Source organism: Vespa mandarinia, chromosome 8 (genome assembly GCF_050613455.1).
Source record: "Vespa mandarinia isolate Hongniang chromosome 8, ASM5061345v1, whole genome shotgun sequence".
Lineage (NCBI taxonomy): Eukaryota > Metazoa > Arthropoda > Insecta > Hymenoptera > Vespidae > Vespa > Vespa mandarinia.
In genome coordinates this window covers 7,944,256-7,960,958 of record NC_140817.1, presented here as the reverse complement: position 1 = coordinate 7,960,958, position 16,703 = coordinate 7,944,256, and the positions used below count along the sequence as shown (strand labels likewise).

Sequence of the window (16,703 nt, the reverse complement as noted above, 5' to 3'; positions counted from 1 at the left end):
TCGGATTCTGCTCGCCTACTCGAAAAACTTTCCAACAATGTTCTATACCAGTCGTAGATAGGTAGGTAGGTAGGTAGGTAGGTAGATACTTCTTTCGAAATTAATCTTTTGATGGTAGAGAAAGAAGTAATTATATCGAAAGGAATAGAAAAGGATAGAGGTAGAGAATGCTTTCGGCTTTTCGGTCTTATCGTTTCAAAAGATTTCATGGAAAAGTTTGGATTCGAAAACTCCCGCCAATTCGTAGCGTTCGCGACTCGGCGATAAACTTTGGTATCTTAGTCGACGGGCTACGAAACTATGAAAACGGTGAGCTTTCGAGCAGAGTTTACGCTGATTGCGCGCGAAATCCATATGTGAGTGTATCCTCGATGATAGGAAGATATCGAGTTCCCAAAAGTTTGTTTCTCGACTTTACGCCCGGAACAAAATCGATGCATCCGTAGAGTTAAAAGCTTTACATGTGTCTAAAAAATTTTCATAAATAACTATCTCGAGAAATATTTCCCTATGCGTTTATATGTACATATATTTACCATATTCCTGTAGATATTATTTTATCGAATGAAGTATTTTTTTTTCTTTCTTTTTTATATTTATAGCCTAAAATTGTACGTAAATGGTAGATCTTTTCATGTTTCTATTATTTCCATTCACGAATATACTAGCTTTAAAAGTATAAGATACTAACTCAAGCCAGACGATAGGCAATGTAATCAAAAGAGAGAAACATCCTGAAACTTGGCAGTTGTTCGTCGCCGACTATCTCCCCTTTCCACCCCTTTGGTTAGATAGTATTGGTAGATACTCTTTCATGTTCTCTGTCAGTCGACATCCTGATAGCTATTAGACCATTCGACATTAGCTGAATGCATCTACTGTGTATTACTTCACGTCCGAATGTGAATATGCGCAGATATCTGAATTAAAAGTTCGAAGAATAAAACTGTAATAGGAAGTTTTTTCGCTTTCGCTGATTCGCATTTACATCAAAAGATCCGATCGAGCGAATGATGAATGTTAAAAAAATAAACTTTCTTTACTCGATAAAAGAACGTGAAAAATTGAACGATCATCCATTACTTTCTTATTTTTATGTATTGAAATTTCTATGTCTATTGAAACATCTTTCGAAATATTCTCTCTCTCTCTTTCTTTCTCTCTCTCTCTTTTATATTTATACATGTCTATGTTGTAAACTTGAAATCTCAGATTATAAATGTTTATTCAAGCGACAACGCATTAAAAGGATATTTATCTTCGACATTAAAATTTTTTTTTTCGATTTGAATCAGTGGACGTTAATAAAAGTGCATTTGATTACGACGCGAACGATTTCAAAGATTCTCACGGATGTATTCGTTAGAGAAAAAGAAAAAATAAATAAATAAATAAATATTCCAAAGTCATTAAGATTCATCGCGTAAAGGATTATATCGTCTTTCAGTAGATAATCTACTTATACCGAAGAAAAGTCTTCTAACCTAATACAGCTCGAAAATGGAGATATCCGATTCTTTTACGTAAGGCGAACTTCTAACGGATTCCGAAAAATTTTCACCAAACGAGAAAAGCTCGAATCGTCGAGTTTCAACTTTTTTAACGTAAATATCCCAACCACGCGAAGTCCAGTGGAAAACTCGAGTTTCTCGTGTATTATTAACGATGAAACTTTTGTTGAAAATTTTATTTCTCTTTCCACCTTTGATCCATCTACTGGATCTATTCTTTACTTTCGTATCTTGAGCTACTTTTAATTTTTCGAAAAAGCATGTTAAAGGTTATTTACAATGAAATTTTAAAAACATTAAATGAATATGGAAAAAGCTCAAAGATATGTATTTATAACAAAACGAAAGCTTTTTAAAGAAATTCTTTTTCGATCGATTTACCATACGAATTTCTACGATTTGTTTATTCTTTTTTCGTCGATGATATTACAAAAGGAACGAAAGTAAAAATAAAAACAATAAACAACATAAAAATAAAACGATCAATTAAAAGAACACGAAAGAGAATATCTTTCGATATTTTTCCATGTAGAATTTAATTTTCGATATATATCAATGTCGATGACAATGAGAATATTATCATGTTTATCATCATAGATTTGAACAATATGATAGATCCAATAGTATGAATACGATCTATTATTTATCTTTCCTCTATGTTTTGTTTATCTCAGCAGTAGAAATTAGGTCCTAGTAGAGTAAATATCGGAGTCTACCTCTGGAGTAAATGTGAGTTTTATTTTTCTTTCTCTTCAATATATATGTATCAATATATTGTATATCTACTTACTTTGTATCAATCAATGTATTATTACATATATATATATATACATATATATATATACATATATATATACATATATATATACATATATATATATATATATATATATATATATATATATATATATATTTGTGTGTTCCCTTTTGATTAAATTATATATTGATCAAGATTAAAGTTTATTGAAAACATACTTTCTAAAGAATTGAAGAATAGATATATAAGTATATATCGATAGTGATTAAGTAAAACGAAAAAAGAAAGAAAGAAAGAAAAAAAAACAGGAAAAGAAGAACAAAAAGAAATAATCTTCCTTTTAGAAAGTAAACCGACGAAGGCGAAGGTTATCGCGATGGAGATGTTAATAAAACACATTGAAATAACGGATAATTAGCGCAAGGTAGTAAGAGTATAATGCAGAAGTAAGTAAGGTAGATATCGTTGGAACGATGCAATAATCGTAACGGGAGAGCATTGTAATTACAGTGCTTGTAATTACGAAAACGGAATAAGGAGTTTCGGATGCAACGAAGAAACTTCTTATCGTCACTTTTGTGCTCGTTTTCTCGTTAATGCTCATCGTCGTCTTCGTGACCATGTTACCTTCTACCATCGACATTTTCCTTTAGTTACTTCTAATGCTCCTTTCTAAGTGCAGTTTACATCTCCTTTACGTCAAATAAATACGAAAATTTATAAAGCGTTATTGATTGAAAGCTTCAATGTTTCACAACTGTCATTGTAGCATAATTAGTCATTAATCTCTGGCAATGGACCGACAAAGCTGCGAGCGTAACGAACGAGATTCGAGAACGAGCCTCACATGGTGATATGCCGAAGGAGGTTGAGGAAAACGGGGTGGGGAGGAGGAGGACGTTAGTCTCACAATGTATCTAGTCGGGCATTTGCCCAACACCCGAACATTATCGGTTCCGGTTGCATCCGGCCGCTCGTATTTCCCTCGGGGGATGAAATGTCCTTCGAGCTACGATAATTCAACTCCTCACCCGAATACGCGAGACTTACCGTCCTATTATTTCCATGAACGCTTTCATCGTCGCTCTTGACGTCTAACATCTTCCTTCTCCCTTCTATCATCTTGATGTTATTAATTTTTTATTTTTTTTTGTATTCTTTGTTCATTTATATTTCATTAACGATATATAAAAATTAGCTTAGCTTTCAAATATTATACCGAACATTTCTTTTACTCGATTTTGGTAAAAATTAACTGGTAAAAAATATATCCTTCGTCATCTTTAAATCGCAATGAATGATTTTGTATATCAAAAACTTTTAGTATACAACACGGATATTATTCAATATCACATTCGAATTACATCGAAAATTATTAGAATACATAGCGAAAACGAATAAATTTATCGAATAAATTTCCTTTGTTATTTAGCCATTATTTATTATATATGTTCGACATTTCTCGGAAGAAAATTTCAGTAGAAAATATGCAACAATATTTTCTATGATTACGTATAATCCATATCTCAATTGAATTTCCAATAAAAATCTTAATTTACTTTTTTATATAACAGATTATTTTATATAACTTTATATGATATTCATTTTTCCGATTCGTCTCAAATTATACGATTATATTTATTACTTTTTATTATTATATATACTGAGATATTTACACACGATAGTGTAACAAAAAATACTTTAAATAAAAACTCATCATTCGCTCGATCGCATGAACGAATTAAAAAAATAAAAGTTATAAAAAAAAAGAAAAGTATTTCTTCAATAAGAAATCGAGATCACTTATATTTTTTCTTTCTAAATGTAATAATATACACCGTATACTGGAATAATAGATTTAAGTGGAAAAAAGAAAAAATAAATATATATTTTTAAAAAGTAACTATTATAACAGAGAAGATTAGATTTAGAAAATTATCAACTCATTACTTGCTCTCTTCGCTATGCGTGAGGTGATCCATCCACACACTCACACATACACACATACATATACGCACACATATACAGATATACATACGCACGCACACAGACACATCCATATCAGAAAAACAAATGATTCTTCATTATCACAATGCCACTCGACGTCAAACAATGCGCAACTGGCTTAAAAAAAAACGCGATCTAACTAAACATTAATAACGGAACCCCACACGTATAACATTTTCTATTTAACAGTATTATATGTGACATTGAGATAGATTTAATGCTGTAGAATCATCGTAGGACAAAGATACATTTATTCAGTAACTTATTGAAAAATTTATTTTTAATGTAATTTATTAACGCTTAATTTACATACGCGTAATTCAAAAGCCAATGTTATTCAGGAATATTTTGTCACTGAATATAAACATTAAATTATATTTTCAAAAAATTATTAAACAAATGTATATTCATCCTACATCATTGAATTTTTATTAATGCGATCTACAATACCGCGTAAATAAAGTTAAATGGTGCCACTAAAAAAGGTGACCTCGATTTTTTATTGATAAAAATAATTTTGTTTGTAATTTTTATTTTTGTTGTAATTCATTGACGATCAAGTACCGATAACTTTTTATTTTAGACATTTTTTTGTCACATTATCGGAAGTGACGAAAAAATCATAACGAATATTACGCTATTTGTACAAAGATCTATGCAAATATAAATGTTTTTCTATATATGTCTACATATATTCCCTCCACTTTAAAATTGCATTGACTATCGAGATTATTGATGTGATGCGACGTCATATTGCGAAAAAAGCTAGAGAATGTGAAGCAATCTAAAGAAAAGATACGCGAGAGTATGAAAATCGTTAATGTAAAGTCGTTGATACTTCTCTTTCTCATCATAAAAAGATCCATTACATATATTTCAGCTTTGACATCGATCGAATGACTTAATTTCGAATGAAGAAATGAATTTTCTCTATCAAAAATCAATTTATAGATTCGCTTGGAATATTTTTAATATCAAAATTTATACGTTTCATTTTTTACTCGTCTTTCATTTTTTAGCGTTATCTATATTGTCAATTGCTATGATGTATTACTAATATTTCTAAACACAATAAATAACGTAATAAAATGAATAAATTTTATTTTGCAGAAAAAGTGACAAACATTCTATATAATATATAATCTTTGGATAGGCAATATTGTTTTATTCAATATCATATTTTCTCCCTCCTCCTTCTTCCGTAGCAGTTGCTTGAGAAAATGTTTGTTGTTCGGCTCGTGTGATATCAAGGATAGTATGTGTACAAACGATACGATCGGTATGGATCAAGCTGAAACAATGGTCTATTTGCTTGGTTCAATCTTCTTGATTCTGGTGCGTGCATCTTATATAAGGGGTGGCGCCAACAGAAACGACGAGCTTCTCTAAAGATACAATAGATAGTTGCTTTACCAATTACGTCGAAATCGTCGAGGAAATTCTAAAGACCGAAACTTTAAGAACATCTGCTGACGTGATTTATTCCATATCGCATAAAGATACCGAAATAGCGTGATAGCAGTGATTAATTATATTCTCTCATCTCTTTCTATATATATATATATATATATATATATATATATATATATATATCACGCGAGCAAAAAATATCATTGTCAAAGTAATTAATTATTCCTGAAAATAGTACAAAATAACATACGATCGACGAAAATATTAAACATGGGCAAAGATCGAAGAAATGATATATTCAAACGATTGTAATTACTTTATTTCTTAGATTTCAATAATCTGATTTAAAGTTAGGGCTCATTGAACATTCTGAAATTCGGGGGAAGACAGAACAAAGTACGAAGATGTTCGAACGATCGGTAAACTTTACATAAAGCTCCGTTGGATGAAAACCAAGTCTCGTTTGAATGGTCTTTCCTGAAGTTCATTGCAACTGCGAATGACATTTCGTCAGTGGCTTGTTTATTCGGTTACCTTACGAATTTACGGTTTCGTTCTTAATTAAATTGAAAGACTGACGATAAGAAAATAAAAGTAAAAAATACGATTCCAAATTTGTTGTCGAGTTCGTTCGTAAAACAAAAAAATAAAAAAGAAAGAAAAAGAAAAAAGAATTATTCAATTTGAAAATTAGCAATGTCAAGCAACGAATTTACTACGCTTGACTATAGTATACGGCGCGACGTTTCAAAATAACGAAATATTTTTAGTTATAGAATACGCTTTGAACAAAATGGATAGATGGGAATTCTTTTTCAAGCAGAAATAGGAGGCTATCCGTCGACGGAACCAACGGGCGTACAAAACGATGGGCCTTCGTAAATCACAGCGACAATGTACTTTGTTAACTTAACAAATTGGTCGATGGAAGTAACGTCATGCTTCCTCATTCTCTTCGAGATATAAAAGATGATTAAATGTTCGAAAGACGACAGATAGGTAACCAAAAGTTTTCTATAATCGACTACAACGATTTTTGATTATAAAGTTTTATCGACGATCGTTCAACGATATCGACAGCCATCTTCGAGAAAAAAAGTGTGAAGAAAAAAAAATAAGATAGATTCCCTATAATGGGACAGGAAAAGTAGCAAAAGTATTCGCATTTGGAGAAATCGATGCGGAACCCTCCGATCTCTAAGGACCGACCTTCGTCTTTTGAAACGACCTAAACTCGGACGGCAACACCCAGTATTCGTGACTTCATCTTTCTTTATCTAGTCACGACACTCGATTTCAATAACGATTTGCGTTTAGGTGTCTCCAAGGGAAAGAATTGTCGCGATTTACTTTGGAACGTTCTCTTGAAGGGAAAAGGAGAGAATCGTCTACTCTTTAGTCCTTTTCGATTCTCTTTTTTTCTTTCTCTTTCTTTTTCCGAAGTTTTATTCATATCAAAAAAAGAAAAAAGAAAATAGAATTTTTTTCATAGAACACCTTTGCAATTTATTATTCTTACCTTTTTCATAATATAATAATTAATAAATTTGATATTTAAACAAGTTATAAATAGATGCAAAAAATGCAGTAGCTTTCAAGAGCTTACCGAGATTTTCCACGAGATACATACGTCTCGAATTTTTCAATTTACTCGTCTTTGGGTGATTCGATTCTACAATAGAGAGAAGTATGTCACATATGTATGTATATAAAGAAATTCTTTTGTCATGTTCGAGAAGAATAGTAGTAAAGCTTTTCAACGTGGGAATCTTTATCGAGTCTTTGGAATCTCAATAAATTCGATTCCATTCTCGTACTACTCTCAATCGTTTACAATTCAATCCTTGTAACACAATTCTGTGAATTAGCTTTATTCATGGAAAAATATTTATCCTTGGAGTTGTATTAATGATTGTATAAAAGAAATATCTTATATAAATGTTGTATGTTTGATAAATGTTTAATTGTCAAAAAAGAAAAAAAAAGAAAAAAAAGTTGTTTGAATGTATTTTGTTATTTAAATATAAATCGATTCTAAAAAAAGAAGATCGATCATGTTCGTAAAAATATTGTAACATATACATAATTAACGAATAAATGATTGGAATAAAATGGCATTTGATCGTACCTAAAGGTAAGCTGAAATCTCGATATACTAGAAACGCGTATATCCCTATTCGAATCTTAATGCGAATTCGAAGATAAGTGCCGATACGTGGGACGAAGCATATTCCTATCGTGCGTTGAATATGAGAGAAGAAAGATAAAAAAAGAACGAACGCGAGAGAGAAATACGGATTCCTAGTTCTATCTCTAGGGAATCGATTTAATGGTTACGTCTTTCGTTCTATTCAGCGCTTAGTACGAACAACGGAGTTACCGTAGGCTTTCATTTGATAATAGCCGTGAAAAACTTTTATCATTTTCTTTCGAGTATATAATTATTATTACAATGTATCTTATCTCGTTAATGGTTACATCTGAGAAGATAATTAAGGGATTTGTTATGCCGATAAATACAGATATGTGCGAGTAATGCACCGTTTTGAGAAATGCTTACCCAGTTTGATTTACAGCCACTCACATGCGGCTATTATAATTAGATATACATAGTAGCAATGTAAAGGTGATTTATCGTATAATTATACAATGGATGTACGTATGTATGATGTCACGAACAGTCGTATCATTCTATAATATCAATATGTCCTATAATATATATATATATATATATATATATATATATATATATATATATTATATATTTGATTGATATAATTTTATATATATGTATGTCATCTAGTATTCTTCTAAACAAGATCTTTATATTTTACGATAAGAAGATAATTATATTCGAAAAATAAGTAACAAGTAGAATACCGATAAGTTTATCTCTTAGAAAGTTGATTAATTAATTTCATTTAATTATCGTTCGAAGCGATACCAACGAAGAACGAAGATTGATTCGTTCTTTCAGTGAATTAACTCTTAAGAAAGTTTTACCTCCGAAGAAGATGAAGTTTCGTTTTTCACGAAGGAACTTATCCAAACCCCTAATCAAGAACATAACATAATTTCAGTTATCGTCGTATCAATTAAATTTCATTCGGATAAGTTTCATTTTATATTACTCTTATCAAATGAACTTGATTACGATTGGCTAGAAGGTACGAGTAATAACCTTCAAATAACTAGCACCATTTTGAAATGAAAACGAATAAAATCAGTTATCAGAAAAAAATTATATTTCATGATGTCATAATATTGGAATAATTAACAAGGCTGAAAATTGGAATAAATATGTTATGAATCCAATTATGGTATTGAATAATTATGGTATTGAATAATATTTATTGATTATGAACAAATATTTATTTTAATAAGACAAACTTGTAACGATAATAGAGACTTGTAATGATGCGCGATAAACTTGTAGAAAAAAATTCGCAAAAATATATTTATTAAAATAAAAATCATTTTATTTAATAATCTTTCATAGCCTTCAGTTCCAAAAGTTTTTTCGCTTTTCCTTCAACGATAGTAACTCCTTAAACGACGCAATTTCTTAAGCGAAAAGCATGACACCAGGTACGGTAATTATTCGAATTTAATTAAAACTGGTTCTCCATCTACTTGTGCAATGGTAAAATCATTAATTGAAGTTAAAGGAAGATGGTAATGTAGCATTATATATATATATATATATATATATAAAAGTGTGTGTGCGTGTACGCACATATACTACGAATAGTATCAGTGTCTAATATATAAAGTAAATGAAGCAATACGTTATATCAACCTGACAACGTGACAGTTGTTTTTGATTCTTCTATGCTCTAATTGTTTTTCGGCTTATAATTAAATTTATTTTATAGAAAATAAAATTTGTGCAATATTAAATATTTGTTTCAAATCTGTTACAGGTGCTATTTTCACGGAGGATCAGAAGGACAGTCCCTCGGAATTAGCTTTTAAATACGCAATATATAAGATCAATAAGGAGAAGACTCTTTTGCCAAATACAACGCTGGTCTACGATATTCAATATGTGCCTAAGGATGACTCTTTTCGGACGTCAAAAAAAGGTAAATATTAACAACATAAAAAATGAATAAATAAAAAAATAAAAAAATACAAACGTTAAAATATTCTATAACGTGGCAAACATCTATATGCATTTGTAATAATGTCAAACAAATCATCTGTATCATGCATTTATATATCAAATATTCACACAAAGTTAATTTCATATCAGTTAATTAGCGGTTTAATAAAAACGGCACATGCAAATTGATTCGATTAATAAGAAATATAGGAATATAAAATATAATCCGAATATAAAATTCTTGAATTTAAAAGTATTTAAAAAGTAAAACTTAAAAAGGAAGTACGTGATCGTTTATTTATTTTATACGTATAAGTTATATTATTTACAATCCGACATTACAATTTAAAAGGCTGTCTTATCTATTATAAATGTTTTGTATTTAATATAAATTTATTGATTTGTATAAAACGGAAATATCGAAAATATTTATCTTCAATCTGCAAGCTGACTCATCAACAAGAGGGAATAGTTTTTAAGCGAAAATGCATCATAAGCATGGTCATCATTGCAAGTTAAGGATATTTATATGTATATATGTATATTAGATTCTCTCAAACAAGAAAAAGCTTTTCCTTATTTCTGAGATGGCACGTTCAATACGTAAATTCATGGTTGAATGGTAAGATGCTTTTTAAAGACTAAAGAAATCCAGGTCGATGTATTTCGATAAGACACGAATTAAGGATGCTCCAGTCGATTTGAAGTATATGCTTAACTAATATGTAAGTAATATTTCTTAAAAAATATATTGAAGTATATACTTGTCTTTTCATTTTTTTTCTATTTTCCTTTTATTTTATTTTTTTTTTTTTTTTTTGATGCACGAGTATCTTGTATAATACATATAATTTATATTGACATAAATGGATACATCGATAGATAGATAAATATAATTTTTCTTATCAAAATAAAAAATGTTGAAAAAATGTAATCTCTCCATAAAAAAAAAAAAAGAAAAGAAAAATATTAAAAAGGAAATGATCATTGGAACGAGAAAGTATTCTTAAATATATATATATATATATATTCTAGTGACTTGATTCATGTTATACTGGACATAAGCATCGACAATTTTCAGAGCATATTCCTGATTGGCTGAAATCCTTGAGTATCCCCTTTAAGACTGACTACTACCCTTTTCGAGGCAATTGCGTCAAGCTTTGGTCCGTTACATAATATCGTATTCAAGAAGAGATCCCACAAATTTTTGAAAAAGTATTTTTTTGTTCCGAAATTAAAATGAGGTCTAATATTTTTACATGAACTTAGTTTTAATTGTATGCATTGAAACAAATTATAATTATATTTTTCGTAAATTTTCTTACTGCGTGATATTGATCTATCGCTCTCTCTTTCTCTCTCTCTCTCTCTCTCCCTCTCTCTCTTTCTTTCTTTCTTTCTTTCTTCTATATATTCCTTTTTTATCTACCTCAGAAATTCTTCTACCTTATACAACACACATCTACTCAATAGAGAAACAGAGTGAATCTCCAGACACGGTATATTGCAACTAGTCCATTGTGCGAAAGCTCTTTCTAGAATCATACAAATCCTTTTCTATAGAAGGTCTTGCTAGAAAATTGTTATTTATACGAGGTGTATCTTCTTTATATTTCGAGTACTTACCATTGCGTCGTTCATTTATGAGAATCCAAGTAAAGTCCGCAAAAAAAGGAAGGAAAAAAGAGAGAGGAAGTAAGCGAGGAACGTTTGGAAAATTGAATTCACGTTAGAAAAATCGATTCAGTACGAATTTTCATGAATTTTCCAGAACGATCAACGTTCTAGATGGACGCCGTAAAATACGATACGTGTGTAGATTTAAGAGAGAGAGAGAGAGAGAGAGAGAGAAAGAGACAGAGAAAGAGAGAGAAAGAGAGAGAGAGAGAGAGAAAGAGAGAGAGAGAGAGAGAGAGAGAGAGAGAGAGAGAACTACATTGAGAAAGCAATTATGGAAAAGTTATATCCGGTAATAGAAGAAGTATTAACTTTTATAGAGTTAAAGACGATACATTTTATTGAAATATAAATAAATAAAAATGCGATTGAAATTCTTTGGAATTTTTATGAGTTTCTCTTCCTGCTTTTTTTTTTATTATTATTTAAAAACGTCGATTTAAATAGTAATTGAAACGTTTCGTCATTGATTACTTGCTACACTCTTTAAGTACCTTCGTGTGTCGTAAAGATATGAAAAAAAAAACTCAATTACGGAATGAGCACGAGCGGGTTTTCCGAAAGAATGCGCTTAAACTCGATAGGCTATAGGCAGCAACCTATCGGTCGATGACTCGCTCGGAACCAAATACCGAAGGGTAGTCGATAGATTCGTCGCTGATTTGGAATGGCTTCCTTGATGTTATCGATTTCCATACTATAGATCGAAGAATGTAATATAAATCGTTGGGGGAATAATCAGAACGTGAAAATAACATTGAGAAGTGTCCACAGAAAATATTATTATTCTATAAAAGATTATTCGCAATAAAATATAATCAGAAATAATTGTCTTCGATACTTATAAAAATGAAACATTTTCGAATAGTCGGAATTACGACAATTCGATATTAAACGTATTTGAATTAATTTTCAACAAAAAAAAAGCAGGACGTTAGATCATAAAGTAAATGTCAGTTTTCAATATTCAAGTTGTTTATTTTCTTGTTGAAATCATATATGTATTGAATATTTATATATATATATATATATATATATATATATATATATATATGTATTATGTATGTATGTATGGGATATGTCTGTATTATGTATGTATGTTAGGGAATAAGAAATAATAAATTTGAATAGGGAAAAAATGCGTTCGTTAAAGAATTATGATAACGATGATGATAATGATAGTAATGTTAGTAAATTTAATTTTTCTTTTATCTTCGAATAATATTTACGTCATATAATAAAAATACAGAATGTAACAATCGAAAGTTAATTAGAGTCATATATATAGTTCGAACTGTTCAATGTTAAAGCATCCAACACCCATTGTTGGATAACAACATCAATATGACATGCATGTGATGATCCGGTTGGAATACATACAACCGTCGTTTCTACCCTTGCGATTCAAAACAAAGAAATTCCGGAACTACTCATGAATAATTCGTATGTTGTCCGCAAAACGGTGCGGAGTGTGCTTAAACGCGACAAGCGTATTTTCAAAATCGAGTTCGTTCATCCTCTTCTATTTCCTCTATAGATCCTGTCTATATTGACGCCGATGTCAACGCCATTAGATAATAATAATACATGCCAGAAATAATTTTCAAGATAAAGAAAAAAAAAAGAAAAAAAAAGAAAAAAAATAATAAAAAAGAAAAAATCGTAGAAAACGTATTCCTGCGTTTCGTAACTGAAACGATAATGGATAAGGAAACGGACCCTTCTAGAACGTATCAATTTCACTCTCCATTTTACTCGCTTTTCATCGACGATATGTACACGTAAGAGTCGTAAATCATGTCCGTCCATATCCCATCAGTTCAGTCCGGTTCAGTACGTAATACATCGCTATTGATGATCGTCAAAGTAGCCTACCTGCGTATACAGATTCGATCGAGTGCCAAACAGAGACAGACGATCGGAAAAGTTTTGCATAAAACGTTTCAATTGTCCGTAGAAACGAGAGTAATCCATCAATACTATAGATATTTCTAAATGATAGAAAGTGTTTATTTGTTACACATTATCATTTCATTTAAATATAAGACAAAATTTGTAATTGTTATTCGTTAAAAAAATGGGAAAAGTTATATCATTGAAAGTATATTAATGATTGATTATTCGATACAATGTATTTTCTTTTAAGATCAATGTACTTAGATGCTTATGAATTGCATCGGATGAAGATACATCGTCTCGTATCTTACATAAAATTTTCGAAAGCATTAGATCAAGCAATATGAAATCGACCTGTCAGAAACAATTATCCAATTTTCACAACCCTTTTTTCTCGAGTTTCGACTTGGAGTCGCAAAATAGCATCGTTTTTTTTACCACCATGGTTATCTTCCTCCTTTTCTCATCATCTTAGCGAAGGAAATCTGCCAAATTATAAAAAATAAAACGAACATATAAACGACGAAGTAAGATATATCAGCGAATTCGTATGATGGAAACGGCTTTAGATGTTTATCTTACGTTTGAGTAGTTATTATACGAAATGAGAAAGAAAATTTGGATGTTTCAGCTTGTAAGCAGCTATCGAGATCCGTTCAAGGTATTTTTGGACCTTCGGATCCTCTTTTAGGAGCCCACATACAAAGTATATGCGAAGCTTTAGACGTACCTCATCTTGAAGCAAGGGTCGACTTTGAGCCAACGTTCAAGGAATTTAGCATAAATCTTTACCCGGCTCAAGATCACCTCAACAAAGCCTTTAAGGATCTCATGTCCTTTCTGAATTGGACCAGAGTTGCCATCATTTACGAAGAGGATTATGGTGAGTGCAGTACCTTTTCAACGAGTTCTCCTTTGCAGAAGGGTAAAGTTAATTAAAATTCATGTCCCTTCGTGGAGTAGTATACAACCGGCACTCTATTCATTTATCAAAACTACATAGGCAATTAATTTTTATCGTACGCAAAACGAAAAAACTTTTTTAAAAATTTATTTCGACGATGTTGCAAGATCAAACGACCTTGTTAGGTTCCATTAGATCGTATATAGATTTTTTTCTGAAATATCTTTTGGATATGTCGACGTTTTCATGCAAACAGAATGTTGGAATCAGTTGGTGTAAATGGTGGATGATAGTAACTCGTAGTAACGCGGATAGAACCCGAAAAATGTTGAACTGTCATATCCACGCGGACGTAACTACGTTTAAACGCGACTCTGTAAACCTTGTAACGTGAAACCCAACATTTTCTCCTTTATATTCCGTTTTAATGGTGATCTTCAAATACGATTCAACTCGGTTTAGGAAACGAGTTTTGCTTAAAAAAAAAAACAAAAAAAAAGAAGCCATTAAGGTCAACATAAATCTCAACATGTTTTTTCAACTCTAAAAGAAAACGAAAGGAAGACAAATTTATTCGTACAGAAAGGCTTTTGCCTTCTTCACGTCTTTTCTTATCTTAACAACGACCTTAAAAAATGAATACTAAGATCTCGTTTTGGCCATGTTTAGAAATCTTAACATTTATTACGCGCAATAAAACGGTTGGAAGAACCGAAATGAATGTTTCGAATATATATCAGTCGTGTATCTACATGCACGGATTTATTGGAATCGAATGTTCATTGGTTGTAACATCTATCGTTTTTGTCATAGAAATTATTATTCAATTCGTTTTGATAAACTCGATACATTCGAATCATGAACAACAAATCTTTATAATAATTTTAATATTTGTACACGAATTTCTTCTGCTTTAAACATAATGAAAAAATATATCTTGAATTAACTTTCAAAAGAATACGTATTTATCAAGACAGAAGAAAAATCATATTTATTAATTGCATAAAATTTGTAGAACTCGATTCAATGAAATGATTAAAAATAAGTGCAATTTCGAGATAAGGATATATTCCTAACCTACATAAATTCTTGAAATTGTTCTCCTTCTTATATATTAATTAGATCTATTACACATTCCCTGAAAGAAATCTTTTGATATTAGTAATATCTAAGAGATTTTATTTCGTACGATGAAATAGACCAATGCACGTTCACCTCCGTACTAATCTACAATATATATCTGTCGGTTATATTCGGTGGTATTTCAACAGTGTAACATTTTGAAGGAGAATATTCCCATACGCGCCCCTCCAAATATTCATCAGCGGAGTAACGTCCCGTTTTAGTATTCGTTAAAACTTGAAGAGTAGAAAATAGTTTTCGTCTATCCACCGTATTTCGGATGCCACGAATTTCGAATGTTAAAATTTCGACTACCAAAAGTCGTGACCGATCAAATTTACGATGGATTATAACCGTTCTTTCTATTTTTTACTCATTAAAGTTACGGCACTATGAAAGAGTAATATCCTAATAACTAGATGAGTATAAAGTAAATGGCATTAGCACGCAAAGATTAAATGATGAGAAGAACGAGGATTTTCATATTCTCTCGGACACTCAGGAACTTCTTATTAATCGCGAGATAAAAAATCGCGAATAAGTTTCTTCGTTCAAGTAGGTAAGTAAGTAAGTACCTACGACTTATAATAACGTTCGCGTATAAGTTCTAGCCTCTTCTTTCGAAGTTAACGAACATTGATTTCTTATAACAAGCAATTAAATTACATTCAAATTATTATCACCGATTAGAACGTTTTCATCCAAAATCTATTAATTTCTTTCAAAGGAATGAATTCTTTCGATAATCTTTCGAGATCACATTATACATATACATTAATATCTACGAAAAATCTTATATTTTATATCTTTCTTGTAAACTGGGATAAAAAATTGAATAATACTATGTAATACAAATACATTAATATAGAATTATCAAAATTCAGAACATTAGATAATTCATCAGATGAATTAAGATCGATCGGAATAATAAATAAATTAAATAGATTATTAAATGTTGTTACTGTAAATGGAAGTCAGAAGAAATGACAATAGAGAAGTGGATTCTTCCTAAATTCTTTTTGGTGGTCCTAACATACTATCCTCGGTATCACGTCATAAATTTTCTAACTATAAACTCTAACCATTCCCTCGTAATAGTGGGTTACTCCGTAAAGTAGACTTTCTTCCTACCCTTGAACGCTTACCTCCTTTTCTTTGCTTTCTCTCTCTCTCTCTCTCTCTCTCTCTCTCTCTCTCTCTCTCTCTTTCTCTCTGGATCTTTTTAAAACGCGCAAGCGCGTACCTATACAAGGAGTCGCATCCGCGGTGAACGAGACGTCGTAATTGGACGATGCATCTACAGAGACGAAG

At 30.8% G+C, this 16,703-nt stretch overlaps 1 protein-coding gene across 7 annotated transcripts in view; it reads left to right on the top strand.

Annotated features, from left to right (window-relative positions):
* LOC118450770 (glutamate receptor ionotropic, kainate 2) overlaps nt 1-16,703 on the top strand; it is a 125,704-nt gene that overhangs the window by 77,949 nt on the left and 31,052 nt on the right. For all 7 annotated transcript variants that reach the window (XM_085658623.1, XM_085658619.1, XM_085658622.1 and 4 more), the window contains exons 3-4: nt 9,609-9,770; nt 13,998-14,249. In XM_085658623.1, coding sequence (XP_085514749.1) covers nt 9,609-9,770; nt 13,998-14,249 — 414 coding nt within the window. The remainder of the gene's footprint in view (nt 1-9,608; nt 9,771-13,997; nt 14,250-16,703) is intronic.